At 43.3% G+C, this 21,015-nt stretch overlaps 1 protein-coding gene across 1 annotated transcript in view; it reads left to right on the forward strand.

The window, feature by feature from the left end:
* LOC141094655 (adenosine deaminase-like) overlaps nt 1–21,015 on the forward strand; it is a 41,801-nt gene that overhangs the window by 11,528 nt on the left and 9,258 nt on the right. Inside the window, exons 2-4 of the mRNA XM_073580490.1 lie at nt 8,996–9,057; nt 9,146–9,271; nt 17,695–17,838. Of these exons, the coding sequence (XP_073436591.1) occupies nt 8,996–9,057; nt 9,146–9,271; nt 17,695–17,838 (332 nt within the window). The remainder of the gene's footprint in view (nt 1–8,995; nt 9,058–9,145; nt 9,272–17,694; nt 17,839–21,015) is intronic.

Consider the following 21,015-nt stretch of genomic DNA (forward strand, 5'->3'; position numbering starts at 1 on the left):
ATGTCTGTTGGGGGATATCTGATGTATATAGGGGATAGTGATAAATGTCTGTCGGGGGATATCTGATGTGTATGCGGGATAGAGATAAATGTCTGTCGGGGGATATTTGATGTGTATGGGGGATAGAGATAAATGTCTGTTGGAGGATATTTGATGTATATGGGGGATAGAGATAAATGTCTGTTGGGGGATATCTGATGTATATGGGGGATAGAGATAAATGTCTGTTGGAGGATATCTGATGTGTATGGGGGATAGAGATAAATGTCTGTCGGGGGATATCTGATGTGTATGGGGGATTGAGATAAATGTCTGTTGGGGGATATTTGATGTATATAGGGGATAGAGCTAAATGTCTGTCGGGGGATATCTGATGTGTATGGAGATAAAGATAAATATCTTTCGGGGCATATCTGATATATATGGAGACAGATAAATGTCTGTCAGGGGATATTTGATATGTATGGAGATAAAGATAAATATCTGTCAGGGGATATCTGATGTACATGGGGGATAGAGATAAATATCTGTCGGGGATATCTGATGTATGTAGGGGATAGAGATAAATATCTGTCAGGGGATATCTGATGTGTATGCGGGATAGAGATAAATGTCTGTTGGGGGATATTTGATGTGTATGGGGGATAGAGATAAATGTCTGTTGGAGGATATCTGATGTATATGGGGGATAGAGATAAATGTCTGTTGGAGGATATCTGATGTGTATTGGGGATAGAGATAAATGTCTGTCGGGGGATATCTGATGTGTATGGGGGATAGAGATAAATGTCTGTCGGGGGATATCTGATGTGTATGGGAGATAAAGATAAATATCTGTCAGGGGATATCTGATGTATAAGGGGGATAAAGATAAATATCTTTCGGGGCATATCTGATATATATGGAGATAGATAAATGTCTGTCAGGGGATATTTGATATGTATGGAGATAAAGATAAATATCTGCCAGGGGATATCTGATGTATATGGGGGATAGAGAAATGTCTGTCAGGGGATATTTGATATGTATGGAGATAAAGATAAATATCTGTCAGGGGATATCTGATGTACATGGGAGATAGAGATAAATATCTGTCGGGGATATCTGATGTATGTAGGGGATAGAGATAAATATCTGTCAGGGGATATCTGATGTATATAGGGGATAGAGATAAATGTCTGTCGGGGGATATCTGATGTATATGGGGGATAGAGATAAATATCTGTCAGGGATATCTGATGTATATAGGGGATAGAGATAAATGTCTGTCGGGGGATATCTGATGTATATGGGGGATAGAGATAAATATCTGTCAGGGGATATCTGATGTATGTAGGGGATAGAGATAAATGTCTGTCGGGGGATATCTGATGTGTATGGAGATAAAGATAAATATCTTTCGGGGCATATCTGATGTATATGGAGAAAGATAAATGTCTTTTGGGGGATATTTGATGTGTATGGGGGATAGAGATAAATGTCTGTTGGGGGATATCTGATGTATATAGGAGATAGAGATAAATGTCTGTCGGGGGATATCTGATGTATATGGGGGATAGAGATAAATATCTGTCAGGGGATATCTGATGTATATGGAGACAGATAAAGGTCTGTCGGGGGATATTTGATGTGTATGGGGGATAGAGATAAATGTCTGAGGGATATTTGATGTGTATGGAGATAAAGATAAATATCTGTCAGGGGATATCTGATGTACATGGGGGATAGAGATAAATGTCTGTCAGGGGATATCTGATGTATATGGGGGATAGAGATAAATATCTGTCAGGGGATATCTGATGTATGTAGGGGATAGAGATAAATGTCTGTCGGGGCATCTCTGATGTATATGGAGATAGATAAATGTCTGTCGGGGGATATTTGATGTGTATGGGGGATAGAGATAAATGTCTGTTGGGGGATATCTGATGTATATGGGGGATAGAGATAAATGTCTGTTGGAAGATATCTGATGTATATAGGGGATAGAGATAAATGTCTGTCGGGGGATATCTGATGTGTATGCGGGATAGAGATAAATGTCTGTTGGGGGATATTTGATGTGTATGGGGGATAGAGATAAATGTCTGTTGAAGGATATTTGATGTATATGGGGGATAGAGATAAATGTCTGTTGGGGGATATCTGATGTATATGGGGGATAGAGATAAATGTCTGTTGGGGGATATTTGATGTATATAGGGGATAGAGATAAATGTCTGTCGGGGGATATCTGATGTGTATGGGAGATAAAGATAAATATCTGTCAGGGGATATCTGATGTACATGGGGATAGAGATAAATGTCTGTCAGGGGATATCTGATGTATATGGGGGATAAAGATAAATATCTGTCGGGGATATCTGATGTATAAAGGGGATAGAGATAAATGTCTGTTGGGGGATATTTGATGTATATAGGGGATAGAGATAAATGTCTGTTGGGGGATATCTGATGTATATGGGGGATAGAGATAAATGTCTGTTGGGGGATATCTGATGTATATGGGGGATAGAGATAAATGTCTGTTGGAAGATATCTGATGTATATAGGGGATAGAGATAAATGTCTGTCGGGGGATATCTGATGTGTATGCGGGATAGAGATAAATGTCTGTTGGGGGATATTTGATGTGTATGGGGGATAGAGATAAATGTCTGTTGAAGGATATTTGATGTATATGGGGGATAGAGATAAATGTCTGTTGGGGGATATCTGATGTATATGGGGGATAGAGATAAATGTCTGTTGGGGGATATTTGATGTATATAGGGGATAGAGATAAATGTCTGTCGGGGGATATCTGATGTGTATGGGAGATAAAGATAAATATCTGTCAGGGGATATCTGATGTACATGGGGATAGAGATAAATGTCTGTCAGGGGATATCTGATGTATATGGGGGATAAAGATAAATATCTGTCGGGGATATCTGATGTATAAAGGGGATAGAGATAAATGTCTGTTGGGGGATATTTGATGTATATAGGGGATAGAGATAAATGTCTGTCGGGGGATATCTGATGTGTATGGAGATAAAGATAAATATCTTTCGGGGTATATCTGATATATATGGAGATAGATAAATGTCTGTCAGGGGATATTTGATATGTATGGAGATAAAGATAAATATCTGTCAGGGGATATCTGATGTACATGGGGGATAGAGATAAATATCTGTCGGGGATATCTGATGTATGTAGGGGATAGAGATAAATATCTGTCAGGGGATATCTGATGTATATGGGGGATAGAGATAAATATCTTTCTGGGCATATCTGATGTATATGGAGATAGATACGGTCTGTCGGGGGATATTTGATGTGTATGGGGGATAGAGAAATGTCTGTTGAGGGATATTTGATGTGTATGGAGATGAAGATAAATATCTGTCAGGGGATATCTGATGTACATGGGGGATAGAGATAAATGTCTGTCAGGGGATATCTGATGTATGTAGGGGATAGAGATAAATGTCTGTCGGGGGATATCTGATGTGTATGGAGATAAAGATAAATATCTTTCGGGGCATATCTGATGTATATGGAGAAAGATAAATGTCTTTTGGGGGATATCTGATGTATATGGGGGATAGAGATAAATGTCTGTTGGAGGATATCTGATGTATATAGGAGATAGAGATAAATGTCTGTCAGGGGATATCTGATGTATATGGGGGATAGAGATAAATATCTGTCGGGGATATCTGATGTATATAGGGGACAGAGATAAATGTCTGTCGGGGGATATCTGATGTATATGGGGGATAGAGATAAATATCTTTCGGGGCATCTCTGATGTATATGGAGATAGATAAATGTCTGTCGGGGGATATTTGATGTGTATGGGGGATAGAGATAAATGTCTGTTGGGGGATATCTGATGTATATGGGGGATAGAGATAAATGTCTGTTGGAAGATATCTGATGTATATAGGGGATAGAGATAAATGTCTGTCGGGGGATATCTGATGTGTATGCGGGATAGAGATAAATGTCTGTTGGGGGATATTTGATGTGTATGGGGGATAGAGATAAATGTCTGTTGGAGGATATCTGATGTATATGGGGGATAGAGATAAATGTCTGTTGGGGGATATCTGATGTATATGGGGGATAGAGATAAATGTCTGTTGGGGGATATCTGATGTATATGGGGGATAGAGATAAATGTCTGTTGGGGGATATCTGATGTGTATGGGGGATAGAGATAAATGTCTGTTGGGGGATATCTGATGTGTATGGGGGATAGAGATAAATGTCTGTTGGGGGATATCTGATGTATTTGGGGGATAGAGATAAATGTCTGTTGGAGGATATCTGATGTGTATGGGGGATAGAGATAAATGTCTGTCGGGGGATATCTGATGTGTATGGGAGATAAAGATAAATATCTGTCAGGGGATATCTGATGTATATGGGGGATAAAGATAAATATCTTTCGGGGCATATCTGATATATATGGAGATAGATAAATGTCTGTCAGGGGATATTTGATATGTATGGAGATAAAGATAAATATCTGCCAGGGGATATCTGATGTATATGGGGGATAGAGAAATGTCTGTCAGGGGATATTTGATATGTATGGAGATAAAGATAAATATCTGTCAGGGGATATCTGATGTACATGGGAGATAGAGATAAATGTCTGTCGGGGAATATCTGATGTACATGGGGGATAGAGATAAATATCTGTCGGGGATATCTGATGTATGTAGGGGATAGAGATAAATATCTGTCAGGGGATATCTGATGTATATGGGGGATAGAGATAAATATCTTTCTGGGCATATCTGATGTATATGGAGATAGATAAAGGTCTGTCGGGGGATATTTGATGTGTATGGGGGATAGAGATAAATGTCTGAGGGATATTTGATGTGTATGGAGATAAAGATAAATATCTGTCAGGGGATATCTGATGTACATGGGGGATAGAGATAAATGTCTGTCAGGGGATATCTGATGTATATGGGGGATAGAGATAAATATCTGTCAGGGATATCTGATGTATATAAGGGATAGAGATAAATATCTGTCAGGGGATATCTGATGTACATGGGAGATAGACATTTATCTCTGTCGGGGAATATCTGATGTACATGGGAGATAGAGATAAATGTCTGTCGGGGGATATCTGATGTATATGGGGGATAGAGATAAATATCTGTCAGGGGATATCTGATGTATATGGAGATAGATAAAGGTCTGTCGGGGGATATTTGATGTGTATGGGGGATAGAGATAAATGTCTGAGGGATATTTGATGTGTATGGAGATAAAGATAAATATCTGTCAGGGGATATCTGATGTATATGGGGGATAGAGATAAATATCTGTCAGGGATATCTGATGTATATGGGGGATAAAGATAAATGTCTTTTGGGGCATATCTGATGTATATGGGGGATATAGATAAATGTCTGTCAGGGGATATCTGATGTATATGGGGGATATAGATAAATGTCTGTCAGGGGATATCTGATGTATATAGGGGACAGAGATAAATATCTGTCAGGGGATATCTGATGTATATGGGGGATAGAGATAAATGTCTGTCGGGGGATATCTGATGTGTATGGAGATAAAGATAAATATCTGTCAGGGGATATCTGATGTATATGGAGATAGATAAATGTCTGTTGGGGGATATTTGATGTATATGTCCAGCCTAGCACATATTGACCCAGAAGATCCTGTGGAACCCGCTCATTCTGATGAGTAATCTATTTTAAATGTTCATATGACTCATTGCAATTGATCAAAAGTAAAACTATAAGGTTAAGTTCACACTGGGTGGGGTTTGCTGCATTTTTTTTTCTGCAGCTAAACTGGAGTGCTAGGCAGTAATGAAGCTGCTGAAGAAACGCATGTTCACGGTCCTTGATTTCGTAATAAGCTTTTGGAAAAAAACACCTTTGGGAGACATAACTTTTTTAATGCTCATTTTTGCCCGATGTACCTGGGACATCCATAGCAGCCTTGAATACAGGTAAGTCACCCGCCTGCAGTGCCACCAGTCACTTCCAGAGCTGATCTGGGTCTCCTTAGTACTGCAGACACCCACTGATCATTTGATCGCCAGGATTAGTTGAAGCATCAGCATTTCAGATACTTGTGTTCTCTACATGACAATCTTAGGCCAGGTTCACATAGCGTTAATGCAGTCCGTTCAACGCATAGTGTTAGACGGACTGCATTAACGCTACCCCCATAACTCGATCGCGTTATGTGATCACGATAGCGCAGCCTCTTCATCTGCGCTAGTAGTGACTGACCCCCGAACGCTGCAGACTGCATCTGAGGGTCCATCACAGAATGGCGGACCATCGCTAACGCATGCCGCTTATGACATGCGTTAGCGATGCGCTCTATAATGGCAGCATATGGCAGCGTTAAAGGATGCATTACATCGCGTTAATGCCGTGGTGTAATGCAATCCGTTAAATGGACTGCCTAATGCTATGTGAACCCAGCCTTACATGACAGTAGTTTAACCTCTGCAAATTAAAATATACTACTTGCCATCCTAAGTGCATGCCCAACCCCCCATTCTGCCTATTAATACATTATTGCAGGTTTCTCATTGATTCATTTTAGAAGGCGGACACAACATATTAGATGGAGTACAATGACAAAAAAATACAATGATAAAAATACCAAAGGTCACTTTTTATTATCTTTGTATGCCCAGGATTGTAAAAGATTTATTGCAGTTCCTATAGGCCCTCTACTAGTACTAGCAAATGCATTATACCAACCATCAGAGTGATGAAAGCTAAAGTCCCATGGAGGGACTAAGTAAGAAAGTAACAAAAATAGTAAAAATATATTTAAAAGAATCACAATATAATAAAAATGTTATACCCATAAATAGGGATGAGTGAATACCTTGGGATAAGTTCTGATCCGAAGAGCTATAGCGCTTACCGAATAGCTGCATCGGGAACCCGGATAACGGGAGTGCTCCTGATAATCAGCTGTTCAGTGCCACAGCTGCATGTGTCGAGGATGTGTGACAGTCACAACACGTGCATGGATAACCCAAGAAACAGGCTCTTCATGCATGTGTTGTAACTGTCACATTTTTCATTTTTACAAAGGTAACAGGAGAAAATGGACCATTTAATTTGTTGTGCAGTTTTTCCTCCTGAGTATATCAATACCCCATACGTGGGGGGGAAAACTACTCTTTGGGGGCATGGTAGGGCTAGGAAGGGAAGCAGCATTGTTTGACTTTTACAGCGCAAAATAGGCTGGAATAGATAGCGGATGATGTGGCACGTATCCAGAGCCTCTGATGTGCCTAAATAGTGGAAACCCCCAAAAGTGATCCCATTTTGGAAACTATACCCCTCAGGGAACTTACTTAGAGGTGTAGTGAGAAACCTTTAATGTACAGGTACTTCACAGAATTTTATAATGTTGAGCCGTGAAAATGAAAAAGTAAATTTCTCCCGCAAAAAATGTTGGTTTTGTCCTACGTTTTTCATTTTCACATGGGTGATGTAAAGGGCTGGGTGGTGGAACCACTTTGCCAGAGCCCAAGTAAAGCCTGGAAGAGCGTAACTAGGAGTCTCACCTAATATAACCTCGGATACACAGCGGCATACGATACTGTGATCCGAAGAGAGACCAAGGAGGTGGACCAGGTGCATCTAATCGCTTTTTATTGCATAAACTGCATCGCCATATTATTAGAGCTTTAATTTTTCTATATTTCAGCTGACATTCATGTGAGGGCCTGATTTTTGCAGGGCGAGCTGATGTCTTTATTGGTACCATTTTTGGTCACAGCATTTTTTGATCTCTTTATATTATGATTTTTGTGAGGCAGAATGAACAAAAATCAGCAATTCAGGAATTGTTGGGGTTTTTTTGCCATTCCACCACGTGCGGTAAAATCGATAATGAAAAATGTGCGACTAAATCAAAATTCTTGAGGGAAAGTGTACAATTTTAATTTTTTCCTTCCACATTGCTTTAATTTCTGTGAAGTTTTTTTGGGTATTTTCTGTCATATAGGCCTCTCTATTAGTCACTTCAAATGTGAGGTGGTCCCTATAAAAATTGGTTTTGTAAATTTTGTTGGAAAATTGAGAAAATGCTGGTAAACTTTTAACCCTTGTAACTTCCCAACAATAAAAAAAAATATTTCAAATATTATGGTGATGTAAAGTAGACATGTGGTATATTTAATTTCTTAACTATTTTGTGTGCTATAACTCTCTGATTTAAAAGCATAAAAATTAAAAGTTTGAAAATTAGGAAATTTTCAAAATTGTCCAGGCCCTGTGCACACGGTGCGGATTCTGTCGTGGATCAGCAGCGGTTTTGCCTCTGCGGATCTGCAGCAGAACTGCAGGTGATGTACAGTACCATTAAACACTATGAAAAAAATAAAATCGCTGTGCACATGCTGCAGATTTTTCTGCGTGGTTTTCGTGCAGAAAAAAAAAGTAGCATGTGATTTTCCTGCAGTTTTCCACCTACTCCACTATAGGAATCCGCAGGTGGAAAACGGCAGTGGAAAACCGCACAAAAAACCGCAAGAAAACTGCAAAAAAAACAGGAAGAAATCCGCAGGAAAAATGCAGGTCATTTGACCTGCGGATTTCGTGAATTCTGCACAGAAAATGCATGCACAGAATCCGCACCGTGTGCTCATAGCCTCAGAGTTGCATCCAGAAAAGCGGGACGATTTTTTCCTCACTTATCATTTGTATATAATCTGTATTTTCCTCAGCATCTATTAATCTATTACAGGCCCATTTACAGCTTCCTATTCTGCAGAATTGCAATGAATCCGTAATAATGGAATGCTTTATTGGGTCTCTGTACGGTACAGCATCTGAATTTTTTATCACACCCATAGATTTCAATGGGTGAGTCTCATCCACTTTTCATAGGAAACTACTCCCTTACTTGTATGTCTGCTGCAGCTACTTACAAACATTTGCACACATGGGCTAAACCTTGTACTTTTATTTAGGTGGAACTTCATATCCATCTTGATGCGACCATACGACCTGAAACTATTTTGCATTTTGCCAGGTAAGTTTTTCACCTTTTTTTTTTCTTTCCATCCTTAATATAACAAAAACAGTTTATTTCTTTTTTTTTTTTTTTTTTTTGTCCCAAGAAAGAAAAAACTGCAGTCACCATGGTTTGAAAATCATGAAACTCTCCTGAACAAGGTTGTTTGCGCTAAGCAGGGAAGCCTCACAGAATTTCTCTCCAAGTTTCATTACTACATGCCAGCAGTGGTGTAAGTTGACCTAAAAGGAGTCTTGAATTTCTTGTGCATTGTCTTTCTCACACTTTCCCTCAGGTCTCTTTCCTCTCCACTTACGGGTGCTTGGAACTGGGAAATAGGTAGGTCCCAGAACTGAGAGTCACATCTTTTAGTCATTTTCCTCATAAATGACTTTCGAGACAGTCCTTTTAAATCTCTTAACTGTGCCTTTAATTCTAAAGGCAGTACATGCGCAGTGGTGGTGGTGCATGCACAGTAACCTTCTGTCACGGGGGCTTAGTTCAACTAAGGCTGAAATACCCGGGGCCCCTGTGGTGTCCCTTTACTAGGGGAAACCCTGTCTGACCCTCAACCCAGGGTTTTTGCTGAAGGTGCAAATGCCTGAGCCTCCGACCTTTCCTTATCTCCTGCTCAGCCCTGCACTTAACCCTCCACCCAGTGAGAAGTCACCACCAAAGCTCCCACACAAATAATGACAGACAGGGAGAACTTAAACTGCACTGCGCCGCACACACACAGGAATAAACAGTAATGTGAACAGGGCACAACTAAACACAAATATGGGAAGGAGAAAGGATAACGACGGATCATACGACACCAGATATGAATCTCTCTCTCTTGAACACCTCCACTCCAGACCGGAACCACTTGGTATGAAACACAAGCTATAATCGGCGACGCCCATATGCCAGTATGACTATTTAAAGACCGTGGGCGTGACTAACCATCCAACCTGGTCTCCAGCAGGATTAACCCCCGAGAGCCTGAAGATCAGGCCGGCGCCACTGAGGCTATAGTGGCTGGAGGTGGAACTACCTCTGCCTGCCGGATGCTGTGGTGTGAACAGCGTCCGACATGACAGTACCCCGTCTTCTACGAGGGACCCCAGGGCCCTCAAGACTCATAGGACCCGGCTTGTCCGGATGACGACGGTGAAAAGAACTGACCAGCCGATCCGCATGTATGTCTGAGGCTGGAACCCAAGACCTCTCCTCTGGACCATACCCCCGCCAGTGCACCAAATACTGAAGAGTACGGCGTACTACTCGAGAGTCCACTACCTTGGCGACCTCGAACTCTAACTCGCCATCCACCATGACTGGAGGTGGCATCGGCGTCGTGTCCACCAAGCCTACCACCTTTTTCAATAAAGCCCTGTGAAACACGTTGTGTATCTTGTACACCGCGGGAAGTTCCAACCGATAAGCTACTGGGTTAATGATGGCAGAAATCCTAAAAGGCCCAATAAACCTTGGACCCAGTTTTAAAGAAGGGATTTTGAGTTTTATGTTCTTAGTAGCTAACCACACCCATTCACCCACACACAGGTCCGGACCTGGCACGCGTCTACTGTCAGCCACCCGTTTGTACCTGGCACTCATGCTCAACAAACGCTGTTTCACCCGCCTCCAGACTGATGACAATTGGGCTCCTAGCTGATCCTCCTCCGGGACACCCCCGGAGTCACCCTGACGTAAGGTACAAAACTGAGGATGTTGACCGTACACACAAAAGAATGGAGACTCTCCTGATGACTCTTGGCGGTGATTATTTAATGCGAATTCGGCCAGAGGAAGGAAAGTAGACCACTCCTCCTGGTTGTCGGACACAAAGCATCGTAAATACTGTTCTAGATTTTGGTTCATGCGCTCAGTTTGTCCATTAGACTGTGGATGAAACGCCGATGAATGTGACAACTTGATCCCCAACCTTGAGCAAAAAGCTTTCCAAAACCTCGCCACAAATTGCGTACCCCTATCAGATACTATGTCAGACGGTACTCCGTGGAGTCTGACCACCTCCTTCACAAATACCTGAGCCAACGTCTTAGCATTGGGCAAAGAGGACAACGCCACAAAATGCGCCATCTTTGAAAAACGGTCAACCACCACCAGGATGACCGTGTTCCCTGCCGAGGCTGGCAAGTCAGTGATAAAATCCATGGAGATTTCTGTCCATGGCCTATTGGGTACCCCCAGAGGCTGTAGCGTGCCAGCAGGACGGGTTCGGGGTGACTTAGCCCTAGCGCACGTGATGCAAGCTGCCACGTACGAGACCACGTCCTGCCGGATTTTGGGCCACCAGAAACGACGCGATACCAGCTCTAAGGTGCCCTTCACCCCTGGGTGACCAGCCAGTACCGAATCGTGGTGTTCCTTCAACACCTTAGGCCGAAGATGCAGGGGTACAAATGATTTGTTGGCGGGAAGTGCTGGTGGTACCTCCTCTTGGGCCTCGGCAATCTCCGCCTCTACCTCAGTCGTGAGAGCCGAGACCACTACCCCTTTCTGGAGGATGGGTACCGGCTCTTCCCGAGGTTCTCCCCCCGGAAAACACCTAGACAAAGCATCCGCCTTGGTGTTTTTAGCCCCGGGACGGTACGTCACAAGAAAATTGAAACGAGTAAAAAACAATGCCCAGCGAGCCTGCCTAGGAGACAGACGTTTGGCCGACTCCAGGTAGAGCAGATTCTTATGGTCGGTGATAACTGTGACCTGGTGAGCCGCCCCCTCCAAGAAGTGTCGCCATTCCTCAAAAGCCAGTTTGATGGCCAACAACTCCCTGTTGCCGATATCATAATTCCGTTCGGCCGGCGACAACTTCTTGGAGAAGTAGGCGCATGGATGCATCTCGCTCAAGGACGAGCCTTGAGACAGTACTGCCCCCACTCCCACCTCCGACGCATCAACCTCTACCACAAAAGGTTTAGACACGTCTGGTTGCACCAGAATGGGGGCTGAAGCAAAACTATTCTTCAGACGCTCAAATGCACGTATAGCCACCTCAGGCCAGTTCGCCAGATCGGCACCCTTTTTTGTCATGTCCGTGAGCGGTTTGGCGACAGTCGAAAAGTGTTTTATAAATTTCCTATAATAATTCGCAAACCCAAGGAACCGCTGGAGTGCTTTCAGACTCTCCGGCCTCTCCCATTGCAACACCGCTTGCACCTTAGCGGTGTCCATTTTAAAACCAGCTGCGGACACAATATATCCCAAAAAGGGCAACTCCTGGACAAAAAATAAACATTTTTCCAGCTTAGCATAGAGCTTATTCTCACGGAGCAGCTGTAACACCTGCCTGACATGCTCTAAATGAGTGTCCCGATCGCTAGAATAAATGAGGATATCATCCAGGTATACAATCACAAATCTCCCCAGGACATGAGCAAAGACATCATTAATAAAATGTTGGAAAACGGCAGGCGCGGTGGTCAACCCAAACGGCATAACCAGACTCTCAAAATGACCCTCAGGAGTGTTAAACGCCGTCTTCCACTCATCCCCCTGACGGACCCTTATGAGGTTATACGCCCCCCTGAGGTCCAGCTTGGAAAACCATTTTGCCCCCGCTACCTGGTTGAACAAATCCGGGATCAACGGCATTGGGTAGGGATCACGGATAGTAATCTGGTTTAACTCTCGGAAATCCAGACACGGGCGTAACCCCCCCATCTTTCTTCTTAATGAAGAAAAACCCCGCGGCTACAGGCGAGGATGAAGGCCGGATGTGACCTTTGCTCAGACTCTCCGCGATGTAGTCTTTCAGAGCTTGTCTCTCAGGACCAGAAATATTAAACATCCTGGCCTTAGGTAATTTGGCCCCGGGTTTTAACCTAATGGCACAGTCATAGGCTCTATGTGGAGGCAGTTCTGAGCAACCCTTCTCAGAGAAAACATCCGCGAAATCCTGCAAAGCCTCCGGCAGGCTGGGCGTCACGGCGGACACACATGTGGCCAAGCAATTGTCTTGGCAGAAACCACTCCATTGTACTATGTCCTGAGTTTTCCAATCAATTACCGGGTTGTGCCTGGACAGCAATGGAAAACCCAGGACCATTTGAGCTGGGAGATTACGGAAGACCCTACATGTAACCGACTCAGAATGTAGGACCCCAATGTGGAGTTTCACCTCTGCCACAAACTCAGTAATCTCCCCTTGAGGGAGGGGAACAGCATTAATGGTCACCACCTGTATGGGGTGAGGAAGTTTTTCAATCTTAAACCCGGCGGTGTGTGCAAACTCCTCATCTATGAGATTGGTGGCGGAACCGCTATCCACAAACACTGATATAGGTAGCTCTCTGCCGGCGACAATAACCTTGGCAGGGAGCATACATTGAGATACCATCATGGAGGATATGCATACGCTCAGTTGGGTCTCCTCCATACCCTCTGAGCTTAACAGTTTTCCGCCGGTGTGACCCTCTTAGGTAGTACCGGGCAAATGTTAACATAATGACCTCCTTTACCACAGTAGAAACATGCTCCGGACTTCCGGACTCCCGGAGCGCGAGGCTGAACCTGTGCCACGCCAGCAATCTGCATAGGTTCATGGGACTCATCTACTTCAACCACACCTGCACCTCTGTTTTCCCCCAGAGGTAGCGTCTCCTGTGCCCCCTGACGAAAACGGCGATCAATACGTATCACCAAACTCATGGCAGACTCCAATGATGCCGGAGTCTCATACATCAGGAGGGCTTGTTTCACCCTCCCTGATACCCCATGAATAAACTGGCTCCGCAGTGCTGGGTCATTCCACTGTGTGTCTACAGCCCAGCGGCGAAATTCTGAACAATAGTCTTCTGCCAAGCGCTCCCCCTGGCGGAGGGCGCGGATTTTAGATTCCGCTAGAGCCAGTCGGTCAGGGTCATCGTAAATGAGCCCGAGGGCAGAAAAAACATTATCGACCGAATGAAATGTAGCAGAGTCAGGTGGTAAGGAAAATGCCCATGCTTGGGGGTCACCACTCAGTAATGACAACACCAGCCCTACTCGCTGGGCCTCATTACCTGAGGATATTGGCCGCATGCGGAAGTATAATTTGCAGGCCTCCCGAAATACGACAAATTTGCTGCGAACGCCTGAAAATCGTTCTGGCAGCGGAAACTTCGGCTCTGCACCGATACCTGCAGATGCCGTTTGCACCTTTGCTACTACCAGGCCCTGCTGCTGAACTGCCCCATTCAACTCGGAGACCTGTATGGACAGCGCCGCCAACTGGCGGGTTATGGAATCTAATGGATCCATGGACTCCTGAAAAAATGTGGGCCGATTATAATGTCACGGGGGCTTAGTTCAACTAAGGCTGAAATACCCGGGGCCCCTGTGGTGTCCCTTTACTAGGGGAAACCCTGTCTGACCCTCAACCCAGGGTTTTTGCTGAAGGTGCAAATGCCTGAGCCTCCGACCTTTCCTTATCTCCTGCTCAGCCCTGCACTTAACCCTCCACCCTCCACCCAGTGAGAAGTCACCACCAAAGCTCCCACACAAATAATGACAGACAGGGAGAACTTAAACTGCACTGCGCCGCACACACACAGGAATAAACAGTAATGTGAACAGGGCACAACTAAACACAAATATGGGAAGGAGAAAGGATAACGACGGATCATACGACACCAGATATGAATCTCTCTCTCTTGAACACCTCCACTCCAGACCGGAACCACTTGGTATGAAACACAAGCTATAATCGGCGACGCTCATATGCCAGTATGACTATTTAAAGACCGTGGGCGTGACTAACCATCCAACCTGGTCTCCAGCAGGATTAACCCCCGAGAGCCTGAAGATCAGGCCGGCGCCACTGAGGCTATAGTGGCTGGAGGTGGAACTACCTCTGCCTGCCGGGTGGTGTGAACAGCGTCCGACATGACACCTTCCCTGCTCTTTATCAAAGGCCTATTGCACATGCGCAGCGCTCTGCCATATACTCAAATTCAAGTCATGTCATTCAAGTTGTAGGGTTTGGTTGAGGGACTGCAGAAGAAAAGCCAGGACACTTCCCTACCTTGGTCATGCCTAGTGGACATTTGACATCATGGGAGAAGATGCAGTTAAAGGTGTTTAAGTATGGTCCTGCTATTAACGTAATAATAGTTAGTGTTTTTCTGTGGCCCATACCACTATGTCGGCCGTGTGTAGTCCTGATCGCATCTTCAAAATACACCCTGCTGTGCTGAAATCCCCAGGTCTCTCATACTATGTGGGTATTTCTGGGTGTGATGGCCCCAGAAGGGTTCTGCTCACAAGCCCACAATGGTCACGGCCGACATCAAGATGTCACAGTGTGTGCCGTGACCTTTGAAAACACAAATTCAGAAATCTTTGGAGCCTATCAATCCCAGAAGCCTACAGGGATTTCAGCATGGCCTACAGCGATCCAAAGATGCAAAGTGAACATGTCTGGTAGAAGTGAGGAGTTGATGGACCAGAGATGTAAGTGGTGAGTAAAAGAATTCTTTTACTTTATTTACATATTACGTTTATTATATTCTGGGGTATGGAGAGGCCTCAGATCATACTAAGGGACATTAACATTTCCTAAGAAAAAACTGGCGAACGTGCAAATTTAAATTTTGCCTGATCCACTCATCTCTAGTGGTTTTGCCATGCAGTTCTAAGACTAGCTGCAAAAGACCACCATTTGTTCCCAATATGTGATCCCAGCCTAAGAGGGAGAAATAATATAAGTACTTCTGTCAGATTGGTACAGTTGTCGCTTTACAGAAAAGATATAAAAAGAATGCTGGCACCAAATATAAATCCAACAAGCAGTGTTACAAAACCAAGAAACATTCATTCCCTAGGAATAAAAGATGGTGTGGGACAAACACCCGGCCGGCCGCGACCAATCAGCGCATTCGAACGACGCACGCCTCCGTCGGGAGATCTTCAGCGCGGGGGGGAGAGAGACTCTAGAATACGAGATGCGTTAGAATCGAGCCACCATCTAGTGTATACATAAATGTGCAAAGGAAGCACCAATGCAATAAAAATTCTAATTTTATTGATCCTCAGATAACATTAGATTAAGTCATTAATTAAAATTGTACCCTAAAAACCACAAATCAAAAATATACAGCTGGAAATACCTGGAATGACCTTTATTAATCCTGCACTAAATATCATGCAATAAAGGGAGCATGTCAGGTCCGAGAACACTATGAATCTGCAGGTATAGGGTTAATAGTGTTATGTATATGTCCTGCCGCTGTACTGAAAGCACGGCACCCGGGATAAAATGTACTTTATTTCAGTCATGAAGGAACATCAGGGTAGCACGGTGGCTCAGTGGTTAGTACTGGTGCTTTGCAGTGCTGCGGACCTGGTTTCAAATCCTACTAAGGACTGCATCTGCAAGGAGTTTGTATGTTCTCCTCAAGTTTAAATGGGTTTCCTTCCACACTCCAAAGATGTACTGATAGGGAATTGAACTAAAACCATAACTACACTACGATCAAGAATATACAAGCTTCTCTGTCATGTGGGTAGAAAAGGGGAAATCTGTTATTTTAATTTCAAGCCTTTAGGGGCAAAAGTATTAAGCAACCTGCCTTGTTTCTTTGTTACACATCTTACTTAAATACATTGGTGAGCTGTGCATGCCGAAACGGTTAAGGCTTCTTTTACACTTGCCGTGTTTTTTGCGTGCCGCAAACATCTTCTCGGATTTCTGCAGGCCTTCGAAGTGATAAACAGGCAAGTACATGGGCGTATCCTAGTAAAAATATGATGTTCCGCAAATTCGGTCTTCACGGTGTACCGCAAAATCAACACACTGGGCAAACTTCTGATGTTTTTGTGGTCCCATTGATTTCAATGGGGGCCATGTCCGTAAGACGTGAAAAATATCAAGCAGGCTTGATATTTTTTCACGACCGTAAATACGGCCATACGGCGTATGGCGCTCCAACAAATTTTTAGGGCCTGATTTTGCGGCCCCATAGAAATCTATTGGGGCCGCAAAAACGACCCGCAAAAACACGGCAAGTGTAAAAGAAGCCTAAGAGTGGCTTTTGCTGGGGTGGACCCCTCTGAGGACCCTGGGGCTTCTGCCTCCAGGTAACTATTCTACTGGACACATTACACTACAGGAGCTTTAGTGACCTCAAATTCAGCATCCATTGTCATTAATATGGAGTTGTTCCCCTTTTGAAGCTATAACAGCTCACACTCTTCTGGGATAGATTTCTACAAGATTTTGGAGGTGTCTGTGAGAAATTTTGACCATTCATCCAGAAGAACATTTGTGAGGTCTGACACTGATATTGGAGGAGATGCCAAGCTCACAATTTCTGTTATAGTTAATACCAAAGGTTTTAGATGTGGTTGAGTTTTGGGCTCTGCGGCTGGTCATGTTCTTCCACATCAAACTCCACCCAACCATGTCTTTATGGATCTTGTGCACCGATTATAGTCTTGGGGGCAGAAAAGGATCTTCCCCAAACTGTTCCCATAAAGTTGGAAGCTATAATTGTTCAAAATGTCTTGGTGTACTGAAGCATTAAGATTTCCCTTCACTGGAACTATGGGGTCGAGACCGACATAAGCATAGAAAAACATCTCTCTACACTTTAGTTTAAAGCATCTTATACTATCTTCTGCTATATTAAGGCAATATACCACACTCCCTTCTCTCTCATTGTCCAGCGGTGATCCTGAAGCCATAAGAAGAATTGCTTATGAATTTGTAGAGACTAAAGCTAAAGAAGGAGTGGTCTATGTGGAAGTCCGGTATAATCCGCACCTCTTCGCCAACTGCAATGTGGATCCCCTCCAATTTGGGCAAAAAGAGTAAGCACTTTAATAAATCATAAAGTAATATCTGTGTCTCCTGAATCACCACGATAGAGACAATAGATCAGGCAGGGGTTTCCTACATGGATAGGTGGCCATCCATATTAGTCTAAAAGTAAAAAAAAAAGTAGATGTCAATGAAACGTATCAATCATTGGATGAAATTCAACAACGAATGTCTGGTTTAGTTGACCAATCACAGACCATAATCTTGTGGAAAGAATTAGGCCAAGATTACTTCTAGTAATAGACAATTTTTGCTTTTTTTTATTGTTCCCTTCATCTAAGATCTATAACTTTTCTTACATTTTCATCGACATAGTCATATAAGTTTTGAAGGTCCGAGTTGTACTTTTGAATGACAACATTAATTTTGTCGAATGATGTACTGAAAAATAGGAAAGAAAATTCCAATATTGTTTTTTGGGTTTTGTTTTTATAGCCTGATATGTGCTGTAAAAATAAAATAGTCACAAACAATACTGTTCTGCACATACAGTCGTGGACAAAAAGTTATGTAATTACACTGTATAATTTCATGCACTTACTGTTACCATGTACCATATTTTGCGGATTATAAGGCGCACCCCAAATTTTTGGGTGGAAATACTGTAGGTAGGGCATCTTATAGTCCTCTTAACAGTAGCTTACCTGGGGGGCGGCTACGGTGGAGCGGGGTCACAGGAGGCATGGTCGCTTCGACAACACATGTGCATCACGCTGTGACGATGAAGTCGCGCGAGGACAGCCAATCAAAAGATCGGCTGTAAGGTAGGAGGTACTCAGGGCTCCCGTCCATAGACCTTAAAGGGAAATGTCACCTTAATTTTCTTTCTAATGATATATAGATAGTTGGATCATCTCAAGAGCACATTAGCTGTCTTGGTACAAAGTTCCATTACTGTTTAACCCCGCAGTTCCAATGACCTAGCACTGTTACTTTAATACTGGCATATATAAGCTTAGACTATGGTTCAGAGAAAGAGGGATAAGAGATACAATCTGAAAGAGCTTACTGATGGGTTTACTGGTAATTCATTCTGTTACTCGGTTTTGCAGCATTTGACATTTTCACCTCAGTTTCACTCAGCTCCCCCAAAATGGATAAAAAACAAATAAAAAACAAATCTGAACTGAGAAAAGTAAGTTAATGTGTATGCACAATGTAAGTGCATATTAACACATGACCATTAACCAGAGAAAACAAAAAGCAAAAACACAAATATCCTGAACTAAAAGTAAAAAATATACTGCAAATAATGCATAAAGGTAATAATAATAATAAGGGTATTTAGTAAACATAATTTTGATCAAAATAATGAACAAGCCATCCCGCCACGTCACGGCAACCCTTGTGGGACAGTCCCTACTCTAGTATTTAAAATCTTTTCACTTGCCAAGTGGCGTGAATGTGAATAAGGGTCGAGCGGCTGAACCACTTGTGACAGCTTAGGCCAGACTGGATGGCTTTCCCAGCTCAGAAAGAGGGCGGTCACACCCATATTATTTTGATCAAAATTATGTTTACTAAATACCCTTATTATTATTATTACCTTTATGCATTATTTGCAGTATATTTTTTACTTTTAGTTCAGGATATTTGTGTTTTTTGCTTTTTGTTTTCTCCCCCAAAATGGGAAGAACAGGTACATAATGTCACAGCTCATCAAGTTCATAACGAGCTTTGGGGAACCTTAAACCAGAAATCTTATTCTAGCCCATGACTGTGCCCTTCTTGATTAAACCTGGGCAAACCCGAAGAAAAACTTCTCATGGAAGTCCATGTTACTGTTCAGATTCAGCAGCCTGAACAAAGCTTGTTGAAAGGCTGCCATGCAGGCAGGGAAGCAAGCTTTTCCTGTGTGGGCACTTCCAGCCCCATCAGTCATGTCAAGTATTAGCATGGCTCTGATTGGCCAACGAACCATGTGAAAACAAAACTACATTTTAAAAAAAGAAATGGGGTTCCCTCTATTTTTGTTAACAAGCGCAGGTAAAACAGGCAGCTGCAAGCTGTAGCCCTCAGCTCCCTGGTCTATCTTGGCTTGTTATCAAAATAGAGGCCCCCCATGTCGTTTTTTTAAATTGTATAAATAATTAAAAACACAGCCTAGGGTTTGCCGACCAGCCAAGCTATTGGATATTGGCCCTCCCCAGGCTGGATATTGGTCCTCCCCAACCTAAAATAGCAGCTCGCAGCTGCCCCCGAAAAGGCACATCCATTAGATGCGTCAATTCTGATGCTTTTTATGCCTCTTCTGCTTGCCCTAATGCGTTGGTAAGCGGGGTAATATTTTGTGGTTGATGTCAGCTGTGTAATGTCTGCTAACATCAAGCCCAAAGGTTAGTAATGGGGCGGCATCTATCGGATACCCCCATTACTAACCCCGTAAGAAATAAGAGAAAAAAAATGCACAGAAAAAAATCATTGAAAAAAACTCCCCAACAATTTCCCTCTGTCCTACATATATTTAAAAAAAATTAGCAAAATACACACTTGTCCACCATAGTCCAAATGAAGGTCCCACGACGATCCCAATCTTCTTCATCCAGTGTATGGAGCCACTGCCACACACCCAACTGCTGTGAACTGAGGTGACGTCAGTAAGGTTACCTCAGTTCAGTCACTGGTTCTCACAAGGGCAGCACGAGTTCCGGACTGATGAGCAGTTACCAATCAGTCTGGTGCTTGTGCTGCCCTCGAGAGAACTGGGCGCTGTGAACTGAAGTGACCTCCAGTAAGGTTCTCAGTTCACAGCGGATGGTTCTCATGAGGGCGGTGCGAGTGCTAGACTACTGAACGGTCACAAGTCTGGCACTCGTGCTGCCTTCGTGAGAACTGGCAGCTGTGAGCTGAGGTAACCTTAATGACGTCCCCTCATAGACTGGATGAAGAAGACTGGGATTGTCGTGGGACCTCCATTTGGACTGCAACTGGTGAGTATTTTATTTTTTTAAATAAAAGTGGGAAATTGTTGTGGAGGTTTTTTTTCAAATAAAGATTTTTTTTCCTAGATTCGTAATGATGGTGTCTGAGAGACGCCTCACCATTACTAACTTCTGGGCATGATGCCAGCGGACATTACACAGCTGACATCAACCCCAAAATATTACTCTGCATACCAATGATAGCGGGAAGAGCTGAGGCTAAATGCCAGAATTGACGCATCTAAT

Source organism: Dendrobates tinctorius, unplaced genomic scaffold, assembly GCF_039654945.1.
Source record: "Dendrobates tinctorius isolate UK_male_01 unplaced genomic scaffold, ASM3965494v1 ptg000065l, whole genome shotgun sequence".
Lineage (NCBI taxonomy): Eukaryota > Metazoa > Chordata > Amphibia > Anura > Dendrobatidae > Dendrobates > Dendrobates tinctorius.